The sequence below is a fragment of the Narcine bancroftii genome, chromosome 2 (genome assembly GCF_036971445.1).
Source record: "Narcine bancroftii isolate sNarBan1 chromosome 2, sNarBan1.hap1, whole genome shotgun sequence".
NCBI lineage: Eukaryota > Metazoa > Chordata > Chondrichthyes > Torpediniformes > Narcinidae > Narcine > Narcine bancroftii.
Genome location: NC_091470.1, coordinates 229,674,421 through 229,700,539, shown reverse-complemented (window position 1 = coordinate 229,700,539; position 26,119 = coordinate 229,674,421). Strand labels below are relative to the sequence as shown.

The 26,119-nt window shown below is 38.7% G+C and overlaps 1 protein-coding gene across 5 annotated transcripts in view; it reads right to left on the bottom strand.

Moving 5' to 3' along the window:
• Positions 1-26,119, bottom strand: part of atp6v1c1a (ATPase H+ transporting V1 subunit C1a) — a 128,132-nt gene that overhangs the window by 71,603 nt on the left and 30,410 nt on the right. For all 5 annotated transcript variants that reach the window (XM_069920485.1, XM_069920484.1, XM_069920486.1 and 2 more), the window contains one exon: positions 3,228-3,295. In XM_069920485.1, the coding sequence (XP_069776586.1) occupies positions 3,228-3,295 (68 nt within the window). The remainder of the gene's footprint in view (positions 1-3,227; positions 3,296-26,119) is intronic.

Genomic DNA, 26,119 nt, shown 5'->3' with positions numbered 1-26,119 from the left:
ACCACAGGCTGCTTTTGACATAGCAAAGCAAGCTGTTGAACAAGCACTGCCACTCATCTCCTGCCAGGCAGGTGTTCCTTCTAAGTTAAAGATCTTGGCCAGTGAGGCAATCGCCAAATGGAACCTCTGGCAGAAGATCCAAAGGTGCAGAGTCCTGCTAAGCTTCTGGACAAAATCTCCACCTGGTGCTGCCACTCACTACAACCCATTCGAAATACGTCAGCCAACACTCTCTTCAGGGTCGCTTATGAATTTGCTAGCACCTGTACACTAAACTGAATACTGACCAACAACAGTTTGCCATGAATTATACAAAAAAAAGTCTCAGCAACAGTTGTTGCTATGGAAACTTATCACTGGACATTCTAACTTATCAAGCCTTTGTCATTTTTTTTTTAAATAGCACCCCGAGCTGTGAATTTTACTAGACAATGTCTCTAAGCACACTCAGAGAAAGTGAACACACAATTTATAGATACATAATTGCAGTCTGTGGATGCAAAGTTAGTTTGTAAGTTGACCACAGTAAGGAACATTGTATATTTTGTTTCACAATGACAGCATCACCACAGAACTCACATGAACAGAAAAAAAACACCTTATGGGGTGGGGGCTGTGGGAGCCTTTATTTAAAAAACACTAAATTGGCTAACTTTGTCCTGACTCCTCCAGGCTATTGTTACAGGGATCCAACACAGGAACTTGGAGCACCTGTTGAAACAGAACATGAGCAGGAACAGCATCCTGGTGTCAAACATCAGCCCAGAAAAATGGGCAGCCCAGAAAAATGGGCAGCCCAGAAAAATGGGCAGCCCAGAAAAATGGGCAGCCCAGAAAAATGGGCAGCCCAGAAAAATGGGCAGCCCAGAAAAATGGGCAGCCCAGAAAAATGGGCAGCCCAGAAAAATGGGCAGCCCAGAAAAATGGGCAGCCCAGAAAAATGGGCAGCCCAGAAAAATGGGCAGCCCAGAAAAATGGGCAGCCCAGAAAAATGGGCAGCCCAGAAAAATGGGCAGCCCAGAAAAATGGGCAGCCCAGAAAAATGGGCAGCCCAGAAAAATGGGCAGCCCAGAAAAATGGGCAGCCCAGAAAAATGGGCAGCCCAGAAAAATGGGCAGCCCAGAAAAATGGGCAGCCCAGAAAAATGGGCAGCCCAGAAAAATGGGCAGCCCAGAAAAATGGGCAGCCCAGAAAAATGGGCAGCCCAGAAAAATGGGCAGCCCAGAAAAATGGGCAGCCCAGAAAAATGGGCAGCCCAGAAAAATGGGCAGCCCAGAAAAATGGGCAGCCCAGAAAAATGGGCAGCCCAGAAAAATGGGCAGCCCAGAAAAATGGGCAGCCCAGAAAAATGGGCAGCCCAGAAAAATGGGCAGCCCAGAAAAATGGGCAGCCCAGAAAAATGGGCAGCCCAGAAAAATGGGCAGCCCAGAAAAATGGGCAGCCCAGAAAAATGGGCAGCCCAGAAAAATGGGCAGCCCAGAAAAATGGGCAGCCCAGAAAAATGGGCAGCCCAGAAAAATGGGCAGCCCAGAAAAATGGGCAGCCCAGAAAAATGGGCAGCCCAGAAAAATGGGCAGCCCAGAAAAATGGGCAGCCCAGAAAAATGGGCAGCCCAGAAAAATGGGCAGCCCAGAAAAATGGGCAGCCCAGAAAAATGGGCAGCCCAGAAAAATGGGCAGCCCAGAAAAATGGGCAGCCCAGAAAAATGGGCAGCCCAGAAAAATGGGCAGCCCAGAAAAATGGGCAGCCCAGAAAAATGGGCAGCCCAGAAAAATGGGCAGCCCAGAAAAATGGGCAGCCCAGAAAAATGGGCACTCCAGATACACCCTTGATGTATACCTGCCAGCTTGCCTCACCACAGGATAGCATGGTGACAAGCATCTGGGCTCCGTGCATAGGGAGCACCCAAGCGTGAGACCAAGGCTCAGGATGCACAAACCAAGAGAGGGTTCTGCACCTGATGGATGACTGTGTACTGCCTGCTCGCAGACATTGGTGGTAAGGGTGCTCACATTTGCCAGCTAAGCTGGAGAAACCAGGCATACGAGTCGGTGACCAAACAAATTCTTTTTTCTATCCTCCCCTCTGACACTGGGGAGCAGCTCCCACAGAACCTTGCCCCATTGATTACACAATGACCCTGTTTGGTCAAGGGTTGGGGGGGGGGGGGGGGCTGGTACCTTATACAGTATTCAGAAGGCACTAATGTATATATTGACCCTCTTGATTAGTATTGTTTTTATTTAAAAATGTCTTTTTCTTTTGACGCAGGGCATTCAAGCCCCGCGTGGCATATAGCCATGCCTGCAAAGCATCGTAGTGACTTTTCCAAAGTGTGGGGGGGGGGGGGGGGGGTGGGGAGGTGTGCGGGTGTCTCTGTGTGTGGCATCAGTTACCATTTCCCACACTTGCCTTGTGTAAATAAAATACTTCCCCATCAAAACTGTGTTCAGAGTCCTTGGCTTTGAGACCTACCAAACCTGTTTCCTCACTCACAATACAGAAATGCAGAGCTGAGTGGAGGCAGGATATGGCACTAGCAACAGATCCAAGAGTGTCCTTTTTGTAGTAATGCAATGGAAAACCAAGTGAACTGTAATGAATCAGCACTCTGCATGATGGCAAAAGCAGAGTATCAATGTATCTGAAACACAACTTCCATACACTTCTGTTCAGCTCTTCTCACAACATGCATTGCTAGTTCATAATTATTTCCTGTACTGTTCATTTTCAAATTATGCACCAAATATTCCCTCATTTCAGAGCTCTACATTATGTTATTTAGGTAATAATCTCCTTTATCCTTTTCTTGTCAAAATGGGCATTTTACATTTTCACACATCAAACTCCATTTGCCCACTCATAAAATTATTCCATACACCGATAACATTTTTTGTCCTTTTCACATCTTATCTTCCAACCATCTTTGTGTCATCAGCAAATTTAGCAACCATACCTTTTGTGCCTTCATCCAAGTCATAGTGATCAATGTCAGCATGACATCTACATGTTTTATCAAACATAAACCCAGCCAGACCTTGACACATGTAGTTGGGTTCTGATGGGCAAGTCATATGGTCAGGCTTCAGTATGATCTGCACATAGAGGCCAATTACTATTGACCTAGATGTCACACATTTTGAAACTGAGGGCTTCAGAAATGACCACCCAGAATACAATAAATTTATTTTCAGAAATACATTAATTTAACTGTTCAACAAACTTGCCTCTCAACAAACGAGTCCAACTTGGCCAGTTCATCAGATAATCCCACCAAAACATCTAATGTTCCAACCTATTGGGAGAAACAAAGACCAAATTAAAAGCAGTGCAAAATTAAGTTGACAGAAATTAAAGATTCTTAAAGTAACTTCAAAAGCAACTGTGCAGATTTTTTAAAAATCAAACTGAGCATTTGTACTTTTTGACCACAAAAATATTAGTAAAGCAATATTTAATAATTTCAAATGCATTATGACCAAACCTAATAAATTATTAAAACTGAGAATAGATTGCTGAATTTTAAACATACTATTTTATATAAAAGTCATTTGCAGTTCTGCATGTAGATTCAAAAGGTCATACTAGGCAGAATTATTCAGCTGATTTTAAAAAAACTGAGTTTCAGATGGGAAGTATTTTTTCAATTTGTAAAATCAGCTTCTGTGAGGGAGAGAAATTGTTTACATTTAATATCAATGCTCTTATGGTAGGTTCAGAAAAATTAAAGTGCAGCAATTTTAAAAACATTTAGAAACTGAAGGGGTGATTATGAAGAGGGAAGTTTCTAATTCATTAGAAAGATGGAGGCAGGTAGTAATAGAAAATAAAATCGTAATAAGGCAAAGGTAAAACTGGGATCTAGTGGAGGTTACAACAGATTTTGGTACATTTTATATTGTATATAGATATGTTTTAAATGAGATAAATTGTGGAAGGTTTTTTTAGTGAAGGTCACATACAAACACTTCAAGACAGACCTCATAAAATGTCAGAGCTCTGCTCAAGCCAGACAGTCCAGGCTCAGGGTGCCTTTGCAAAAACTTTAAAGGATGCCTATAGAGACTTCACAAGTAGGTATTAATTGGGCATGCTGTGGAGTAATCGATTATTGTTTTGGAAAGCAACAGATGAATGAAGTCAGAAGATTAGGTCCAGAGCCACAGTCTATCTGAGTGCAGTTGGTGGTTTTAAGAGGGTCATGTGAGTGAGAGAGCAGTTCAGAGAGAGAAAATTAGAATTCATTTCTGCAGTTCAGAGAGAGAGAGGAGAGAGAAAAAATGAGAATTCATTTCTATAGTTGAGAGAGAAGAGAAAATGAGAATTAATTTCTGCAGTTCAGAAAGAGAGAAAGGAGAGAGAAAAAATGAGAATTCATTTCTGCAGTTCAGAGAGAGGAGAGAGAGAAAATTAATTAATTTCTGCAGTTTGGAGAGAGAGAGAGGAGAGAGAAAAAATGAGAATTCATTTCTGCAGTTTGGAGAGAGAGGAGAGAGAGAAAATGAGAATTCATTTCTGCAGTTCAGAGAGAGGAGAGAGAGAAAATGAATTCATTTCTGCAGTTTGGAGAGAGAGGAGAGAGAAAAAATGAGAATTCATTTCTGCAGTTTGGAGAGAGAGGAGAGAAAATGAGAATTAATTTCTGCAGTTCAGAGAGAGGAGAGAGAGAAAATGAATTCATTTCTGCAGTTTGGAGAGAGAGAGGAGAGAGAGAAAATGAGAATTCATTTCTGCAGCTCAGAGAGAGAGAGGAGAGAGAGAAAATGAATTCATTTCTCCAGTTTGGAGAGAGAGGAGAGAGAAAAAATGAGAATTCATTTTTGCAGTTTGGAGAGAGAGAGAGGAGAGAGAGAAAATGAGAATTAATTTCTGCAGTTCAGAGAGAGAGGAGAGAGAGAAAATGAATTCATTTCTGCAGTTTGGAGAGAGAAAGGAGAGAGAGAAAATGAGAATTCATTTCTACTGTTCAGCAGCAGCAGCGACTGGATCCTGACAAGTTGACAAACCTGTGGAAAAACCCCATTTTGAAGATGGGTTGTGAGTTCTTAGTTCAGCTCTTGTGTCCATGCAAGAGGAGGACTGGCTATATAATGTTTCACTTGAAATAAGGGAAACAAAAAAGAGGTTATCATCTGGAAAACCCTGCTGGGGCAAGTTTCTTTGGCAAGACACTGAAGTGGCTGATCAAAAGGGATCAGTTGTGGGTGTCCAACAAGCAGCAAATCCCTCTCTGAAAACCGACAAGAACCTTCCTGAGCAGTAACCATTTACCTTTCAAACACTAAAGCCTGGTGAAATTCATAAATGTTAAATTCTGTGCACAGTATAAGAATTGCCTGCAACCAGTGAACTTGAAGGAGTGAGAAGCGAGATTGGACTGTGGATCACAAGATAACGGAACAGAAACAGATCATGAGACCCATTGGGCCTGTTCTGTGACTATGCACTAAGCTAAACTAAACTCACACCTAGTTCCAATTACCAGCCTTTTCCCCCAATTCCCTTGATACCCTTACTAATGAGATACTTATCCATTTCCTGTTTAAATACTCCAGTGATTTAGCCTCCACTGCCTTGTGCGGCAGAGAGTTCCACAGATCCATGACTATAGAAGTTCTTCCTCCTCACTGCTTTAATTGGATAACTTCTAATTTTAAGACTATGACCCTTGGTCCTCGATTCGCCCATCAAGGGAAACATCTTATCCACATTCACTCTGTCATAACCTTTCAATATTCAAAATGTCTCTATGAGACCCCCCTCATTCTTCAACGAATACAACCCAAGAGCTGCCAAATGTTCCCCAAACTCCAGCCCCTGCATATCAGGAATCATCCCGGTAAATCTCCTCCACACCCTTTCCAACATTACATCTTTTCTAAGATTGGGGGGCCAAAACTGTACACAGTACTCTAAACGGGGTCTCACCAGTGCCCCACAGAGACTCAGCAATACTTCTCTAAATGAATGCTTGCATGGTATTTGACTTCTTCACTACCAATCCTACCTGGGCATTAAACTTTAGATTACTCTGCACAAGGACACCCAGGTTTCTTTGCACCTCCAAGGATTGAATTTTCTCTGCATCCAGATAGTACTTTGCCTGTTTATTTCCACTGCCAAAATGTAGAACTGAGCACTTCCCAACATTGTACTTCATCTGCCATATATTTGCCCAATCTGTCTAATCCCTCTGCAATTTTCTTCAATAGTTCCTGCTCCGCCTCCCATCTTGGAGTCATCCACAAATTTGGCTACAAAATTATTTAGTCCACAATCCAAATCATTAATATAAATTGCAAACAGCAGCGCCCCCAAGATTGACTCCTTTGGAACACCGCTTGTTACAGGCAGTCATTCTAAATGGGATGTTTTAATTTCAACCCTTTGTTTTCTGCCAATTTTCTATCCAGTCTAATAGCATCCCTGTAATTTCATCGGCCTTCATTTTATTTATCAGCCTAACATGCGGCACCTTATCAAAAGCCTTTTGAAAATCCAAGTATATAACATCCACAGTCTCCCTTTGTCTATCCTACCAGAGATTTCTTGAAAAAAAAAACTAATAGGTTAGTCAAACATGATCTACCCTTTAAAAAAGACATGCTGACTAGGACCTATCCTGTAATGCATTTCCAGGTATTTCATAACTTCATCCTTGAGGATTGACTAATATCTTCCCCACCACCGGCGTCAGACTTATAGGTCTATAGTTCCCTTTTTACTGCTTCCCACCTTTCTTGTATAGCGGAACCACATTTGCAACCTTCCAATCCCCTGGAACCACTCCAGAGACCATTGATTTCTGGGAAGATTGTCACCAATGGATCTACAATCTCCAAAGCCACATCTTTCAAAACCCACAGGTGTACCTCGTCTGGTCTGGGGAATTTATCTTTCTTTAATCCATTCAATTTACGTAGCACAATTTCTCTAGTAATCTGAACTGTATCAAACGCGATTCCCTGAAGCTTCTGTCTGTCAGGGATATTACTGATATCTTCCAGAGTGAAAACAGATGCAAAATATTGATTTAATTCTTCAGTCATATCTTTGCAACTCATTACAATTTCCCCAGCATAGTTTTCTATTGGTCCCATGTCAACACGGGACTCGCTTTCATTCTTTATATATTTTTTTAAAAACTTAGTATTTTTTTTTTTAATTGTTTGCCAATCTTCTTTCATAACTCAACTTCTTTTCTGATGACTTTCTTTATTTCTTTCTGCAAGTTTCTAAAGGAATCCCAGTCCTCTGATTTCCTCCCTTTGCTTTTTATCTTGGCCTTAACTTCTTTAGTTAGCCACACTGGTACCATCTTTCCTTTGACTACATTCGTTTTTCTGGAAATGTATCTATCCTGCATGCCTTTTATCATTTGCAAAAATATCTTCCAATCTTGCTCTGTTCCTCCTACTAGTTTGCTTTTCCAGTCGACTTGGGCCAGTTCTTTCCTCATACCACTATAATTTCCTTTATTCCACTGAAAAATTGATACATTCAATAACATTTTTTCCTTTTCAAATGTGAAATTGAATTCGACCACGTTATGGTCACTGCTTCCTGGAGGTTCAAAGGGGGTGTTTCTACTGAGCCGGGAAAAGCCCGGTAATGCGAGGTAAAGCGCGGTGACAGCTCGAATCTGGCCGCACTGTAAACACATCCGGTTGTGGCTGATGTACGGCGATTCGAGGTGCTCCGGCATCCTACTTTTGAGGTGGTCGATGCGGGTTGATGCGAGGGACAACCTCGCACTGGAAACACCGCGGGTGACTCACCGGAAGTCACGATTATTCACCCGCGGTTTTCATTTGCTTATCGGACTTCCTGGTCACCTCGCATCGCCCTGCATCACCGCGTATTCAATCGCTCGGTAGAAACAGTTCAAGTAGTCTAAAAATGCGTGGTGATGCGAGCGACAAAAAAAATCGCGGTGATTCAAGGTGATGCGAGGTGTCCTTAGTATAAACACAGCTTTAGAACTTCAACTCCCTAACAACCTCAGGTTCATTGCACATGACCTAATCTAGAACTGCAGATCCCTTGGTGGGCTTCTCAACAAGCTGTTCAAAACATCCATTTCTTATGTTTTCTACAAACTCACACTCCTGTGGTCCAGTAAATTCCTGTCCTTCCCAATTCCCAGTCATGTTAAAATCTCCCATAATTAATTTGATATTATCTTTGCGAGATGCCCTTTTTATTTCTATCTGTATTGCATAGTCCTTTACCTGGCCGCTGTTTTGGGGCCTGTATATAATCAATATAATTTTTTACCCTTGGCATTTCTACTGTAACCCATACTGATTCTACTGCTTTAAAACCCTATATCCTTTCTTTCTATTGATTTAATGTCATTACTTATCATCAGAACCTCTCCTCCACCTCTACCCTCCTGCCTAACTTTCCTATCTACTGTGTATCCTCTGATATTGAGCTCCCAATCGCACGCCTCATTGAGCCACATTTCGGTAATGGCCACGTCATACCTTTGCAGTTGAATCTAAGCAACCAGGTCATCCACTTTGTTTCTGATGCTATGTGCATTTAAGTCAAGTGTCTGTAAGCCCGTTATTGATGATGTATGAGCTGCATTCCTGTTGAACAGTTCTTTTTCCTGTCTGCTCAGCTGCCTTTCCTTTATGTAGTTTTTGACCACTTCTTTACTATTAATTCCTACCTCTGTTGCAACTCCCTGCTATCCTATTTTCTTTGCTTTCATTGCGATTTCCCTCCCCTGCAAAGCTAGTTTAAACCCTCCCCAAGAGCTCTAGCAAACCCTCCAGCCAGGATATTGCTCTCTTTCTAGAGAAGGTGCAGTCCATCCTTTTTATAGAGGTCTGACCTCACCCAGAAACGATCCCAGTGATCTAGGAATCTGAAGCCCCGCCCCCTACACCAACTCTTTAGCCAAACATTCCTCTGCCATAACTTTCTATTTGTACTGCCTTGCGCATGGCACAGGCAGCAATCTGAAGATTACCACCCTCGAGGTCCTGTCTTTTAAATTTCTACCTAGTTTCCTATATTCCCTCTTGAAGACCTCATCTCTACCTCTGCCTATGTCATTGGTCCCCACGTGGACCATGACATCCGGCTGCTGTCCCTCCCCTTCCAGAATGCTGCTGAGACAATTTGAGACATCCCTGACCCTGGCAGCTGGGAGGCAACATACCATCTGGGAGTCTCCATGCATTCCAATAAACTTCCTGTCTGCCCTCCTAACCAACAAGTCCCCTATTACTAGTGCTCTCTTCTTCTTAGCCCTTCCTTTCTGAGCTGAGGAATCAATCTCTGTGCCAGAGACTTGGCCACCTCGACTCGCCCTTGGTAGATCGTTCCCACCAGCAGTAAACAAAATAGCATACATAATGTCAGTGGGAACATCCAAAGGGATACTCTGCATTACTGGTCCCTTCCTTTTACCTCCCCCGACAGTCACCCGTCTATCTGTATCTTGCCTATGTGGGGTGACTGCCTCCGTGTAATTTCCCGCCGTGACTGCCTCCGTGTAATTTCCCGCCGTGACTGCCTCCGTGTAATTTCCCGCCGTGACTGCCTCCGTGTAATTTCCCGCCGTGACTGCCTCCGTGTAATTTCCCGCCGTGACTGCCTCCGTGTAATTTCCCGCCGTGACTGCCTCCGTGTAATTTCCCGCCGTGACTGCCTCCGTGTAATTTCCCGCCGTGACTGCCTCCGTGTAATTTCCCGCCGTGACTGCCTCCGTGTAATTTCCCGCCGTGACTGCCTCCGTGTAATTTCCCGCCGTGACTGCCTCCGTGTAATTTCCCGCCGTGACTGCCTCCGTGTAATTTCCCGCCGTGACTGCCTCCGTGTAATTTCCCGCCGTGACTGCCTCCGTGTAATTTCCCGCCGTGACTGCCTCCGTGTAATTTCCCGCCGTGACTGCCTCCGTGTAATTTCCCGCCGTGACTGCCTCCGTGTAATTTCCCGCCGTGACTGCCTTGGCCTCCTGAATAACCCTCAGTTCATCAGTTTCAGTTGCTGAACTCAGTCAGTAAGGAGCCAGAGCTGAATGCATTTCCTGCAGGTGTGGTTGTCAGGGACAAGTATACAGTTTCAGATTTCCCACATCCCACAGCTGAAACAATCCACAGCGCTAGCTGACTCCATTAGCTTGTAGAATTATACCCTTGAATTCACTTACCTTCTCCCCTTACCTTGGTTGCGGCAGTTGCTCTCCTCAGCCTCTGCTTGCCAAAGCCTCTCGAGCCAAAGCCCCACTCTTTTTTTGAGCTCATACACATATTACATGCATGTGCATTTAGAATTAGATGGGGATTAAGTTAGGTTAATAGTAAATAAGTTAAACTTTGATCCGGTTTTCATGTTTAATGATAATTAAAAGCAACTTTTGTTTAAGTAACCATTTGTCTTGATGAATTTCTCTTGCTGCTGGGTTTTGGGGTCCTCTGGGCTCATAACAAGGAATAAATTGGAATGAAACAGAGGTATTCTGCAAACTAAACACACAAAGTTCCATCCCTTCAGCATAAGAAGGATCCTAGTACCAAAGAGGGTGACAATAACAGGCCTCATTGACTATTGCCCTATGGCAATAGACCTCCACCATTATAAAATGCTTTGAGCGCCTGACAATAGAACGTATCAAAGCACACCTCCCAGAGACACCAAATCCATTTCAATTCGCCAATAGAAGAAACAGTTCCACAGACAATGCTATAGCCTTGTTGCTTCACTCCGTCCTGGCCCAACTGAAGAATGTTTCATAGGCCAGGCAACTCTTCATTGACGTCAGCTTGGTGTTTAATGCGATCATTCCCCAAAGGCTGGTGGAGAAGCTGTCCTCGCTGGGACTCAACACCCTGCTCTGTAATTGGATCCTGGATTTTGTAATGGAAAGACAAAAGTCTGTCCAGGTCAGTAGCAGAATATCAACCACCGACATGCTGACACCTCAGGGATGTGTGCCCAGCTCACTCCTGTTCACACCACTGCATTGCCAGATCCAACAGTGTCATAAAGTTTGCAGATGATACAACAGTAGTTGGCCTCATCAGCAACAATGATGAGTAGCACTATTAGAGGAGTTGGAAAATCTCGTGAAACGGTGCGAGAGCAACAACCCAAATCTCATCGTGGAGATGATCATGGACTTCAGGAGGACCAGGAACAACACATCAACAATTCTTTAGTAGAGTGGAAAGCACCAGGTTCCTTGGAGTTTACTTAACTAGTGACCCATTGTGGACACTCAACATCTCCTTACTGGTTAGGAAGGTGCAACAGTGACCAGCAACTGCACTTCCTGAGAAGACTGAAGTGGGCAAGGCTACCAGCCACCATTATGTCAACCTTCTCTGGAGTTCTAATAAGAGCATCCTAGTCAGCTACATCACAATGTGGTACAGTTGCTGCAGAGAAATGGATCAGAGGTCAATGCACAGGACCATGTGTGGTAGAGAGGATCACTGTAGTCATTCTTCCCCCCCCCCCCCCCCCACCCCATCCCCAAACATCGACTTGATCTACCAGGATCGTTGTCTGAAGAGGCCATGCAAAAATCATTGCAGACTCCTTCCACCCTGCAGCTTTCAGCTGCTCCCATCGGGGAAGAGATATAGGAGAATCAGAGCCAGCCCCACCAGGCTGAGGAACAGCTTCTTCCCACAGTGAGAAGGCTGAACAACCAAAGGAGGTAACCAGCCGAGACTTCCATTTGTACAAAACAATATTTAGATAAAATACTTGTCCTGCATATTTATTATTTGCCTGAGTGTTATGTCTGATTGGGTGTCTGCATGTATTGCACCTAGGACTGGAGAATGCCGTTTCATCAGGTTGCATTTGTACAATCAGATGTCAATAAACTTGACTTGGTATCAAGAGCAGCAAAATTTGCACAATGAATTGGAAAATACTCAAAAAAAATTTTTTTTTAAACTTGCAAAGTGATTTGAGGACTCAAAATTGGAAAATATGGGGGGTGGTGGGGGAGGAAAAAGGGAAGCATCCCCTCCACTCTTGTATAGAAAAGAGTAATAAAGAGAGCCAGAAGTTAGTGTAGGAATTGAGTTAAGGAAGTATTTCTTATTGAATGCAAAAAGTGCAGATTAAGGAAATATTCAAGGATTAACATGCAAATTTATTGTCAAGAGTACATGCATAACTTTATGCTGAGATCATCTTTCCAGCGGGTCAGACAGAATTTCTATTTATTGGTAATTGTAAACTGTACTCAAGAAGAAAGTGTACACAAAAGAAACATTAAAAAAGAAAAATGTAAACAAATTGTCCAAATACAGAAAATAAATATTCAGTAATAAATAATGAACAAAGTCAGATTCCTTAAACAAATGAGTCTGTTGTTCAGGAGTCTGGTTCTTGAACCTGGAGGTACAAGACTTTTGCTCCTGAACCTGGTGGTACGAGTGAAAACACAATGCTGGAGAAACTCAGCAGGTCAAACAGTGTCCTTTATATAGCAATGGTAAAAATACTTAACCAACTTTTCAGGCTTTATCAAGGTATGGAAAAATGTCAGCAGGCTTCCAGGCAAAAGAATGGGGGGGGTGGGGTGGTTGGTGGGGAGGTGTGGTTGCAAAGGCAGGAGATGATAGGTTGAAGAGAGGAAGGGGACAGCAGCAATCAAGGGGAAGAGGGATGACCAGTTATGAATCTTGTGGCACCTATACCTCTTTCCCGATACAGAATAGAACACTTCCTGGGTGGCGAGGATCCTTGATGATTGGAGCTGCTCTCCAATGGCAGCACTCCCTATAGATGTTCTCAATGGTGGAGAAGGTTTTGGCTGTGATGCATTGGGCTGTGTTCATTTTCTTTTGCAGGGCTTTCTGCTCAGAGGTATTCGTGCCCCAACACCAAGCCATGATGCAGCAGGTCAACACACTTTCCAATGACATCTGTAGAATTTTGCCAAGGCATCCAATGTCATACTGAGCGTCCGTAAACTCCTGAGAAAGTAAAGGCACCAACATACTTTTTTCACAAATGGCATTAATAAAATGGGTCCAGGAAAGGTCCTCCAAGATGGTGACTCCCAGGAATTTAAATTTGCTCATCCTCTCCACCGCTACCTTCTATGATTGATGTAGCTTTTAAAGAATTATATAGATCAGGCATTAAATGTTTTAAAGATTTATTGGAGTCTTGCTTCCTTTGGACAACTTTTTATTAAATACAGTCGACCAAATATTCAAATTTTTTCATTATCTGCAGGTTAGAGGTTTTTTTAAAACCTAAACGATCTCAATTACATAACTTCCAAAAAGGACTGATAAGAATTAAATTGATGTAAATTTTAATTTACAATCTTTCTATAATGGTTCAATATCTAACATTTATATGTTGCTGGGAATAAGAGAGCCTCCCTCAGATAAAATTTAAAAAGCCTGGGAATGGGACCTACAACTTTTAATTCCTGAAGAAGCTTGGAATATAATTTTCAAATTGATTAATACTTCTTTATGTGCCCATCACTCTCTCCTACAATTTAAAGTAGTCCATAGGCCTCATGTCCAAAGTCAAACCAGCTCATTTTTATGCAAATGTATCTCATCATTATGATAAATGCAACAATGGAAATGCTTTATTAATTCAAATTTTCTGGCCATGTCAGGGTCTTGAGAAATATTGGAACGAAGTAGTTCAATCTTTCTCTGCACTTTTTGAAGTTAATTTTAAACCCATTTCCTTAACTTCTTTATTGGTATTGTTGGAGAGAGTGACATAACGTTAACGACATCCAAGCTCTATGTATTACCTTTTATTTCTCGTGACTACTGGAATAGCAGTGGACACGACGAAATAACCACACAAGCTGTTTCTAGAATGAATCAAAAAGATTTACTCTTTATCATCCATACAACCTTTTAAAAGCCAGAATCACTCACTGATGTCACATGGCTGGTTCGATGCCTCCTGGGAGATCTAGTGCCGCCACAGCGCTGATACACTCGTATGGTTAGGCAGGCAGTGTTGCTCAGGTGGAGGTATGTTACCCTGCCTTATTGTGCTCAATGGTTATGTCATGTTTTGTCATGTTTAAATATAGAGAAGATTAAGTGCTCAATTTTAGATTTGAATTCAAATTTTCAAACATTGTGGGGACCCTTTTTGAATTACTTTTATAAAGTATGATTTATTATGAAGGTAGAACTGTTGATTAATGAGATAATTTATCACTGATAAGAATTCTGTCTTTTGGCCAAACAGCTTCTTTCTTGGTAGTGGGTTTAGATTTTTCCTTTTTTTTTTAAATAAAATATCAATACAACATAATCTGTTTAATTAAAATGTGGAGTACCTTGGATGAAATGGTATGATTTAAGTGTAATGTATCTTAACTTTTAAGATGTATCCGTATGTACTCTGTATTTTTGGATGTGAAATTTCAATATTAATAAATTATTGATAAAAATCCTCTCCACCTCTGATCCCACAATCATCACTGGATCGTTCGCCTCTGATTTTCCTTTCCTAAAGTCTACTATGAGCTTCTTGGTCTTCATGTCATTAGATGAGAGGTTGTCATTACCACAGCAGTCAGACAAGTTTTCAACCTCCCTCTTGTATGCTGTCTCATCACTGCTTTTTATTCAGCCTACTAGTGATATTGTCAGCAAATCTGTGAATGGTGTTGTTACACCAAGCCACGCAAATGGAAGACAACAAGGACCTACTCGTGTTTCTCAAAGGAAAGGTAGAATCATAGAAGAGAAATTCCCTATCAGGAATTAACATGGAAGTCAGATGTGGGGGGTATAGTCACATGATGGAGTAGTGGCCGGTCGGGGAACTCCAGCCCTCTCCGGAAAAGTTTTAAAATAACAGAGAAAACACAAAGACACAAACACAAAAATTAAAATAAAGTGAAAGTAAAGGGGGGATGAAAATGGCAACGAAGAAAGAAAAGTCGAAAGCAACGGGAAGAAAAGAAGAAGAAAAGACATCGGAAGAAGGTGAAGGCCTTACCTGTCTGAGGAGGACCGCTGTGGAGAGAGAAGCCCGCTCCCTCAGGTCAGTCAAAGTCCAGAGCTCGGGACTACAAAAATGGCTCGCGGAGCCAAGCAAAAGTGCGCAACCGCGCATGCGCGAGGAGTCGTGCATGCGTGATGCGCAAGACAAAAAAAAAATGGCGGGAGGGGGGGGACCAGTTGAGGAGTCGATCTCCACAGCTGAGAATGACAAGAGAACATAGAAAACAACAAGAACAAGAAAGAAGAGAGTAAACAGAAATCAAAGAAACAACAGATGACCAACCCAGAGGAAGAAGAACACAGAGAAATGGAAGATGAAGGGAAGGGCAAGACAATGGATATTTTTTTTTTAAAAGAATACATGGAATCAATAAAAGAATTGCAATCACAAGAATTTAGTGAAATAAAAAGAAGAAAAAGTAGAAGAAAAAAATGAATAGATTAGAGATGGTCATGTCAGATATAGGAAAAAGAATGGCAAGGTGGAAGAACGAGAAACAGCCATAGAAATGGAAGTAGATGACTTAAAAAAGAAATTAGAAGAATCTAATAAAAAAGTTAAAGAGACACAAGAGCTGTTAGCTCAGAAGATAGATATAATGGAAAATTATAATAGAAGAAACAATATAAAGATAGTGGGCCTTAAGGAAGATAAAGAAGGCAAGAATATGAGAGAATTTATAAAAGATTGGATCCCCAGGGTCCTAGGAAAACCAGAATTACAGGAAGAAATGGAAATAGAAAGGGCACACAGAACATTAGCCCCTAAACCACAACAAAAACCAAGATCCATTTTAGTAAAATTCCTAAGATATACAACAAGAGAAAATATATTGGAGAAAGCAATGAAGAAAATAAGAAAAGACAAAAAGCCACTGGAATACAAAGGTCAAAAAAATTTTTTTCTATCCAGATACAAGTTTTGAACTCCTGAAGAAGAGGAAGGAGTTTAATACAGCAAAAGCGATCCTATGGAAAAAAGGATATAAATTTATGCTAAAGTAACCAGCGGTACTTAAAATAGTTATTCCAAGGCAGCAAAACAGACTATTCTCGGATCCGGAGGAAGCACGAAAATTTGCAGAACAACTACAAAACAGAGATGAAGACATGTAACGAGAGCAAAAATGACCGCGCCCACCCACCCACCCAGTTTTGGAATTTACTCAATGTATATTCACCTAACGTAGAAGATCAAAAATTTATGCAAGATATTTTTTTTAAGATAGGAGACACGCAAGGGAACATACTAATAGGAGGGGATTTCAACCTTAATTTGGATTCAAACATGGATAAAACTGGGGAAAAAATTAACAGAAAGAACAAAGTAACCAAATTTATAATTAAATCGATGCAAGAAATGCAACTTTTGGATATATGGAGGAAACAACACCCAAAGGAAAAGGAATATTCATATTATTCGGGTAGACATAAAAATACTCAAGAATAGACCTATTCCTGTTATCAGCTCACATGCAAGACAGAGTTAGGAAAACAGAATATAAAGCTAGAATATTATCGGACCACTCACCCCTGATATTGACAATAGAGTTAGAGGACATCCCTCCAAGAATGTATAGATGGAGATTAAACTCCATGCTACTTAAAAGGCAGGATTTTAGAGAATTCATTGAAAGACAAATTAAAATGTACTTTGAAATAAATACGGAATCAGTGAAAGATAAGTTTATACTATGAGACGCAATGAAAGCATTCATCAGAGGGCAAATAATAAGTTATGTAATCAAGATGAAGAAGGACTACAATCAGGAAACAGAGCAGTTGAAAAAGGAAATAGCAAATATAGAAAAAGAATTAGCAATGAAGGAAGACACAACTAAAGAAGAGAATTGGCAGATAAAAAAATAAAATATGAAACACTACAAACATATAAGGTGGAGAAGAACATAATGAAGACAAAACAGAAATATTATGAACGAAGAGAAAAAACGCACAAAATTCTAGCGTGGCAGCTTAAGACAGAACAAACTAAGAGAATGGTATTGGCATCAAGGAAAAAAGACAAACAAAACACATATAATCCAAAGGAGATTAATGAAAACTTCAGAGAATTCTACGAACAATTATACCAAATTGAAAATGAAGGGAAAGAAGACAAAATAGATGAATTTTTAACTAAAATTGAACGACCGAAATTACAAACAGAGGAACAAAATAAATTAACAGAACCATTTGAAATGGTAGAAATACAAGAGATAATAAAAAAACTACCGAATAATAAAACACCAGGATAGGATGGATTCCCAATAGAATTCTATAAAACATTTAAAGATTTATTAATTCCTCCCCGCCTGGAAGTAATGAACCAGATTGATAAAACACAATGGTTACCAGATTCATGCGAAACAGCAATAATTACAGTAATACCAAAGACAGGGAAAGATCCACTCGCACTAGCGTCATATAGACCAATATCTTAACACAGATTATAAGATAATAGCTAAACTATTAGGAAACAGATTAGCCGACTATGTACCAAAAATAGTAAATCTAGACCAAACTGGATTTATTAAAAAAAGACGAACAACAGACAATATTTGTAAATTTATTAACTTAATTCATGCAGTAGAAGGAAATAAAGCTCCAAAAGTAGCGGTTGCTTTAGACGCAGAGAAGGCCATTGAGGAGGAGTCACGTGATGGAGTAGTGGCCGAACAGAGAACTCCAGCCCTCTCCAGAAAAGTCGGGAAAAACAAAGGAAAACACAAAGGCACAGAAATAAAAGTTAAAGAAAAGTGAGTATAAAGGTGGAAAGAAGATGGCGACAAAAAAAGAAAAATCGAAAGCAACGGTAAGAAGAGAGGAAGAGAAGACAACGGAGGAAGAAGGTGAAGGCCTTACCTGTTCGAAGAGGCCCGCTGTGGAGAGAGAAACCCGCTCCCTCAGGTCGGTAGATAATGGACTACAAAAATGGCTCGCTGAGCCGAGTAAAAGTGCGCAACCGCGCATGCGCATGAAAAAAAAACCACACCGACGGGAGAGGGGACCAGCTGGGGAGTCGATCTCCACAGCCGGCAACGACAGCTGCAGAACACCTGCAGCAAGAAGAGACCACAGAAGACAATGGAAACAAGAAAGAAGAGAAGAAAAGGGCAACAAAGAAACAACAGATGGCCAACCCAGAGGAAGAAGAAGAGGAAGAGGAAGAGTACAGTGAAATAGAAGAAGAAAAGAAAGGCAAGATAAAGGAGGTACTTTCTCTTATTAAAGGATACATGGAGTCATTTAAAGAATGGCAAACACAGGAATTTAATGATTTAAGAAAAAGAATAAACAACAGAAGAGAAAATGAATAAAATAGATATGACCTTAACAGAAATGGGAAAGAAAATGGACAAGATGGAAGAGCGGGCAGTAGCAGCAGAAATGGAGGTAGAAGACTTAAAAAAGAAATTGGAGGAATCTAATAAAAAAGCGATAGAGACACAAGAACTGTTAGCTCAAAAAATAGATATAATGGAAAATTATAACAGAAGAAATAACATAAAGATAGTGGGCCTTAAGGAAGATGAAGAAGGCAAGAATATGAGGGAGTTTGTAAAAGATTGGATCCCTAAGACCCTAGGATGTCCAGAACTACCGCAAGAAATGGAAATAGAAAGGGCACATAGAACATTGGCCTCTAAACCACAACCACAACAAAAACCAAGATCAATTGCAGTAAAATTCCTAAGATATACTACAAGAGAAAAGGTACTGGAGAAGACAATGGAAAAAGTAAGAGAGGGCAACAAACCACTGGAGTTTAAAGGGCAAAAAATCTTCATTTATCCAGATAGAAGTTTTGAACTCCTAAAGAAGAGAAAGGAGTTCAATACAGCAAAGGCGATTTTATGGAAGAAAGGGTATAAATTTATACTAAAGCATCCAGCGGTATTGAAAATATTTATTCCAGGACAACAAAACAGACTATTCTCGGACCCAGAAGAAGCACGAAAATTTGCAGAACAATTACAAAAATAGACTGAGGGAAGAAGACGGGTAATGAGAGTAAAAATGATCACGATTGATATGTATGTGGGTAAAGAGGTATAAGAGTGAATAGATAAAATGTGCATACGTGAAGGTATCTGTACTTAGAGGAAAATATAGATAGTATAGACAAGAATGAATAAGGGAAAGTAATGGAATAGAGAGAATAAGGAGGGAATTAAAAGAGTGTCCTTTGTTACATATGAAAAGTGAAATCTTTTCTGGGGAGGGCTGGGTGGGGAGAAATAGCGGTCACTGCAAAATCAGTTGACGCTTGCGAGTGAATTCGCAAACCCAAATGGAGAGGGGAGATGTGGTTGTCCGACAAGGGATAAAGGACAACTCAGGAGGGGAAGGGGAGATTGGGGATAAAGAAGATATAAATAGGAGAATAAGCAAAATGTTGGATGTTGTCGGAATGTTGTCTTATAAAGAGTTGAAAATAAGAAAACAGAAATGGAAAAGGAGGAAAGGTAATGATGGAAAAACGGAAGGAGAAGATAAACAAAGTATAAAATGGCTACGCTGAACTATATGACTTTAAATATTAATGGAATACATAACCAAATTAAAAGGAAGAAACTACTAAATTTACTGAATAAGGAAAAAATTGATATAGCATTTGTCCAAGAAACACACTTAACTGAATTGGAGCACAAGAAATTAAAGAGAGATTGGGTAGGACATGTAACAGCAGCATCATATAATTCAAAAGCAAGAGGAGTGGCTATATTAATTAGTAAAAATGTGCCATTTAAAATAGAAGAGGAAATAATAGATCCAGCAGGGAGATATGTTATGATAAAATGTCAGATATATTCGGAGTTTTGGAATCTACTTAATGTATATTCACCTAACGAAGAAGATCAAAAGTTTATGCAAGATATCTTTTTGAAGGTAGCTAATACGCAAGGGAACATACTAATAGGAGGGGATTTCAACCTGAATTTGGATCCAAATATGGATAAAACAGGGAAAAAAATTAACAGGAAGTACAAAGTAACCAAATTTATAATTAAATCAATGCAAGAAATGAAACTTTTGGATATATGGAGGAAACAAAACCCAAAAGAAAAGGAATACTCATACTACTCGGCTAGACATAAAACATACTCAAGAATAGACCTATTTTTGTTATCAGCTAGTATGCAGGGTGGAGTAAGAAAAACAGAATATAAAGCGAGAATACTATCGGACCATTCACCCTTAATATTGACAGTAAAGCTAGAGGACATCCCTCCAAGAATGTATAGATGGAGATTAAACCCCATGCTACTTAAAAGACAGGATTTTAGAGAATTTATTGAAAAACAATTAAAAATGTATTTTGAAGTAAATACGGAATCAGTGGAAGATAAGTTTATACTATGGGACGCAATGAAAGCATTCATTAGAGGGCAAATAATAAGCTATGTAACCAAGATGAAGAAGGACTATAATCAGGAAACAGAGCAGTTGGAAAGGGAAATAGTAAACATTGAAAAAAAATTAGCAATGAAGGAAGATACAACTAAAAGAAGAGAATTGGCGGATAAAAAAATAAAATATGAAACATTACAAACATATAAGGTAGAGAAGAATATAATGAAGACAAAACAGAAATATTATGAACTAGGGGAAAAATCGCACAAAATCCTAGCATGGCAGCTTAAGACAGAACAAGCTAAGAAAATGGTATTGGCATCAAGGAAAAAAGACAAACAAATTACATATAATCCAAAAGAAATTAAGGAAAACTTTAGAGAATTCTATGAACAATTATACCGAACTGAAAACGAAGGGAAAGAAGGGAAAATAGAAGAATTTTTGACTAAAATCGAACTACCAAAAATACAAATAGAGGAACAAAATAAATTAACAGAACCATTTGGAATAGTAGAAATACAAGAGATAATAAAAAAATTACCAAATAATAAGACACCAGGAGAGGATGGATTTCCAATAGAATTCTACAAAACATTTAAAGACTTATTAATACCACCCCTCCTGGATGTAATCAACCAGATTGATGAAACACAAAGCTTACCAGATTCGTGTAAAACAGCAATAATTACAGTAATACTAAAACAAGGGAAAGATCCACTCTTACCAGCATCATATAGACCAATATCTTTGCTAAACACAGACTATAAGATAATTGCTAAACTATTAGCAAACAGATTAGCAGAACAGGTACCGAAAATGGTAAATTTAGACCAAACTGGATTTATCAAAAAAAGACGCACAACAGACAATATTTGTAAATTTATTAACTTAATTCATGCAGTAGAAGGAAATAAAGCACCTGCAGTAGCAGTTGCTTTAGACGCAGAGAAGGCCTTCGACAGAGTAGAATGGAATTATTTGTTCAAAGTATTGCAAAAATTCAGTTTACCGGAGAAGTATATTAATTGGATTAAAGCATTATATAAGGGACCGTTAGCGAAAGTGACAGTAAATGGACATGTATCAAAGCAATTTAACTTAAGCAGGTCAACGCGGCAGGGATGCCCACTATCACCTTTGTTGTTTGCGCTAGCTATAGAACCACTAGCAGAATTGATAAGAATAGATAATAATATAAAAGGAATAAAAATAAAAGACAGGGAATATAAAATCAGTCTATTTGCGGATGATGTTATAGTATACGTAACAGAACCAGAACTATCAATAAAATAATTATATAAGAAATTGAAGGAATATGGAGAAGTGTCGGGTTACAAGATAAACTTAAATAAAAGTGAAGCAATGCCTATGAATAATGCGGATTTCTCAAAATTTAAGAAGGAATCTCCATTCAGATGGCAAATGCAGGCAATAAGATACCTAGGTGTACAAATAAACAAAAATCTAGGCCAATTATATAAACTCAATTATAATCCAGTAATGAAAAAATTACAGGACGATTTAGAGCATTGGAAAGATCTACCACTAACACTGATAGGAAGGATAAACTGTATTAAAATGAACATTTTTCCAAGGATATTATACTTATTTCAGGCACTGCCAATACAACTGACAGAAAAATTCTTCAAAGAGTTAAAGAAAATAATAAGGAAATTTTTATGGAGAGGGGGGAAACCGAGGATAGCACTAGATAAATTGACAGAATGGTATAAACAAGGAGGCTTACAATTGCCAAACTTTAAAAATTATTATAGAGCCGCACAATTAAGATACCTATCAGATTTTTATCAAACAAGGGAAAAACCAGACTGGACGAGATTAGAATTAGATAAAATAGGGGAAAATATACCTGAACACATATTATATAAATGGGATGAAAAATTGGTACAACATAGAACTTCTCCAGTATTACATCATCTCCTCAATATTTGGAAGAAGATCCATGTAGAAAGAAATAAAACAAATTATCAATTACCAAAACTAATATTGACGCAAAATAAGCTACTCCCTTTTACAATAGACAACCTTTCCTTAAGAGAATGGGAAAAAAAGGGATTAAAAGAATAGAAAATTGTTTTTCAGGAAGTAGATTCTTATCCTTTGAACAAATGAGAGATAAGTACAATATAACTGGAGATACAGCGCTGGCATATTACCAACTGAGATCCTACTTGAAGGATAAATTAGGAAGCAATCTGAGTTTACCAGAGGGAAGTAACCTTGAATATGTGATTACAGATACAATGTTAATCAAAAGATTTATAACAAATATGTATATTAAACTGCAAGAAAAGGAGAATGAGGAAACAAATGGTAAAACTAAACAAAAATGGGAACAAGATTTAAATATAAAGATAAAAAAGGAAACATGGGAGAAATTATGTTCTGGAACGATGAGAAATACAATAAATACGAGGCTACGTATGATACAATATAATTGGTTACACAGACTATACATTACACCGCAAAAGTTAAATAAATGGGACCCAACAGTATCTGATAGATGTTTTCGATGTAAAAAAGAAATGGGAACAACAATTCATGCAATCTGGACATGTGAGAGAGTAGAAAAATTTTGGGATGATCTCAATCAGATATTAAATAAAATAACAGAAAACAGTATACCAAAGAATCCAGAGATCTTTCTCCTAAGTAACATAAAAAAACAAAGAATTTGGAATTGATTTGGAGGATGCACAAAAAAGATTTGTTAAGATAGCCCTAGCCGTAGCAAAAAAATGTATTATGTCAACCTGGAAATTGGAAGATAATTTGTAAATACAACAATGGTATATAGAAATGAATAAATGTATTTCATTAGAAAAAATAACATATAGTTTAAGAAATAATATTGAAATATTCGAACAAGTATGGGAACCTTACATTAAATACAATAGCGAAAACCTACCGGGAACAAACATTACCTAAGTTGATGGAAGGAGAAGGAAAGAAAAGAATGGACTCTGTAGAATTTCTGGTGTATTTTTGTTGAATGACAACATTGTCTGACTGAATTAATGCAACCTAGATTGTATACCTAAAATGGATGAGGGGGGGGGGTGGGGGGTGGCTGGGGAGGAGGGAGTGGGGGGGGGAGAAAAAGTCACTGTAAATGTGTGAAAAAGAAAAAGTGTATATCATGGCTATTGTGATTTATGGTGTGAAAAATAAAAAAATTTAAAAAAAGAGAAGGCCTTTGACAGAGTAGAATGGAATTATTTATTCAAAGTACTACAAAAATTCAGCTTACCAGAGAAATATATTAATTGGATTAAAGCATTATATAAGGGGCCATTGGCGAAAGTGACAGTAAATGGATATATATCAAAACAATTTAACTTAAGCAGATCAACAAGGCAGGGATGCCCACTATCGCCCTTATTGTTCGCGTTAGCCATAGAACCACTAGCAGAACTGATAAGAACAGAAAATAAAAGGGATAAAAATAAAAGACAAGGAATATAAAATCAGTTTATTTGCAGATGACGTTATAGTATACTTAACAGAACAAGAAATATCAATAAAAGAAATTGAAGGAATATGGAGAAGTGTCGGGTTACAAGATTAATGCAAATAAAAGTGAAGCAATGCCAATGAATAATGCGGATTTCTCAAAATTTAAGAAAGAATCACCATTCAGATGGCAAATGCAAAAAACACGATACCTAGGTATACAAATAAATAAAAACCTCGGCCATCTATATAAACTCAATTATTATCCACTAATGAAAAAATTACAGGACGACTTAGAGCATTGGAAAGACTTACCACTAACACTAATAGGAAGGATAAACTGTATTAAAATGAATGTTTTCCCAAGGATACAATACCTATTTCAGGCATTGCCAATACACTTGACAGAGAAATTCTTCAAGGAGTTAAAGAAAATAATAAGGAAATTTTTATGGAAAGGGGGAAAACTGAGGATAGCACTAGATAAATTAACAGAATGGTATAAACAAGGAGGCTTACAACTTCCAAACTTTAAAAATTATTATAGAGCCGCACAATTAAGATACCCATCAGATTTTTATCAAACAAGGGAAAAGCCAGATTGGACTAGATTAGAACTAGATTAAATAGGGGAGAAGATACCCGAACATATATTATATAAATGGGATGAAAAATTGGTACAACGCAGGAATTCTCCAGTATTACATCATCTGCTCAATATTTGGAAGAAGATTCATGTAGAAAGGAATAAAACAAATTACCAATTACCAAAACTAATACTGACGCAAAATCAACTAATCCTTTTTATAATAGATAACCTTTCCTTTAGAGAATGGGAGAAAAAAGGGATCAAAAGAATAGAAAATTGCTTTTCGGGAAATAAATTATTATCCTTTGAACGAATGAAGGATAAATATAATATAACTCACGATACAGTGTTGGCATACTACCAACTGAAATCCTACTTGAAAGACAAATTGGGAAGCAGTCTCAGGTTACCAGAGGGAAGTAATTTTGAATATGTGATTACAGACACAATGATAATCAAAAAATTTATAACAAGCATGTATATTAAACTACAAGAAAAGGAGAATGAGGAAACAAATGGTAAAACTAAACAAAAATAGGATCAAGATCTAAACATAAAGAAGGAAACATGGGAGAAGTTATGCTCAGGAACTATGAGAAATACAATAAATACGAGGTTACGTATGATACAATATAACTGGATACACAGGCTATATATTACACCTCAAAAGTTAAATAAATGGGACCCAACAGTATCTGACAGATGTTTTCGCTGTAAAAAGGAAATGGGAACAACAATTCATGCAATCTGGACATGTGAGAAAGTGAAAAAATTTTGGGAAGATCTAAACCAGATATTAAATAAAATCACAAAAAGCAATATACCAAAAAACCCAGAGATCTTCCTCCTAAGTAACATAAAAAACCAAAGAATTTGGACTTGATTTGGATGGTGCACAAAAAAGATTTGTTATGATAGCCCTAGCTGTAGCAAAAAAATGTATTATGTCAGCCTGGAAATTAGAAGATAACTTGAGAATACAACAATGGTATATAGAAATGAATAAATGTATTCCATTAGAAAAAATAACATTACAATATTTGAACAAATATGGGAGCCATACATGAAACATAATAGAGAAAACCTACAGGGACATCTACCACCTAAAATGACAGAAGGAGAAGAGAATGAAAAGAACTGACTCAGTGGAATTTCTTGTTTATTTTTATTGAGTGACAACATTGTTTGACAGGTTTAATGCATCTTAGATTCTGAACTTTAAATGAATGGGAGGGGAGGTAGGGAGGGGAAGAGGGAGGGGGGGAGAAAATGACACTGTATATATATGAAAAGGAAAATGTATGTATCTTGATCAATGTGGTTTATAGTGTGAAAAATAAAAAAAATTTTTAAAAAGTCAGATGTGAAAGTAGGACAGAAGTAGGCATCTCGGGAAGGTCAGCCTTTATTTGCCATCTCCATTTACTTTTCATGTCCTTGCATTTTCACCACTTGTCTTTTTTTTTTTACAAATTACAGACATGTTAATACTCAACATTCAAAACTTTTTTAAAACTCTCCACTACTAATAGAAGCACTTGGTTAAATCAATGCAAATAAATATAAAACAGAAATTTGACATTCAAGGCTTCTTCATAATTCTAAATTTCATTGAGCAAATTATATGGTAAAATTACATCCTTCAGCATAGTGTTATTTTATTTTGACCAAGATGAAAAAGATTTTGTTGGATTGTTCTCCAATTTAAATGAACACT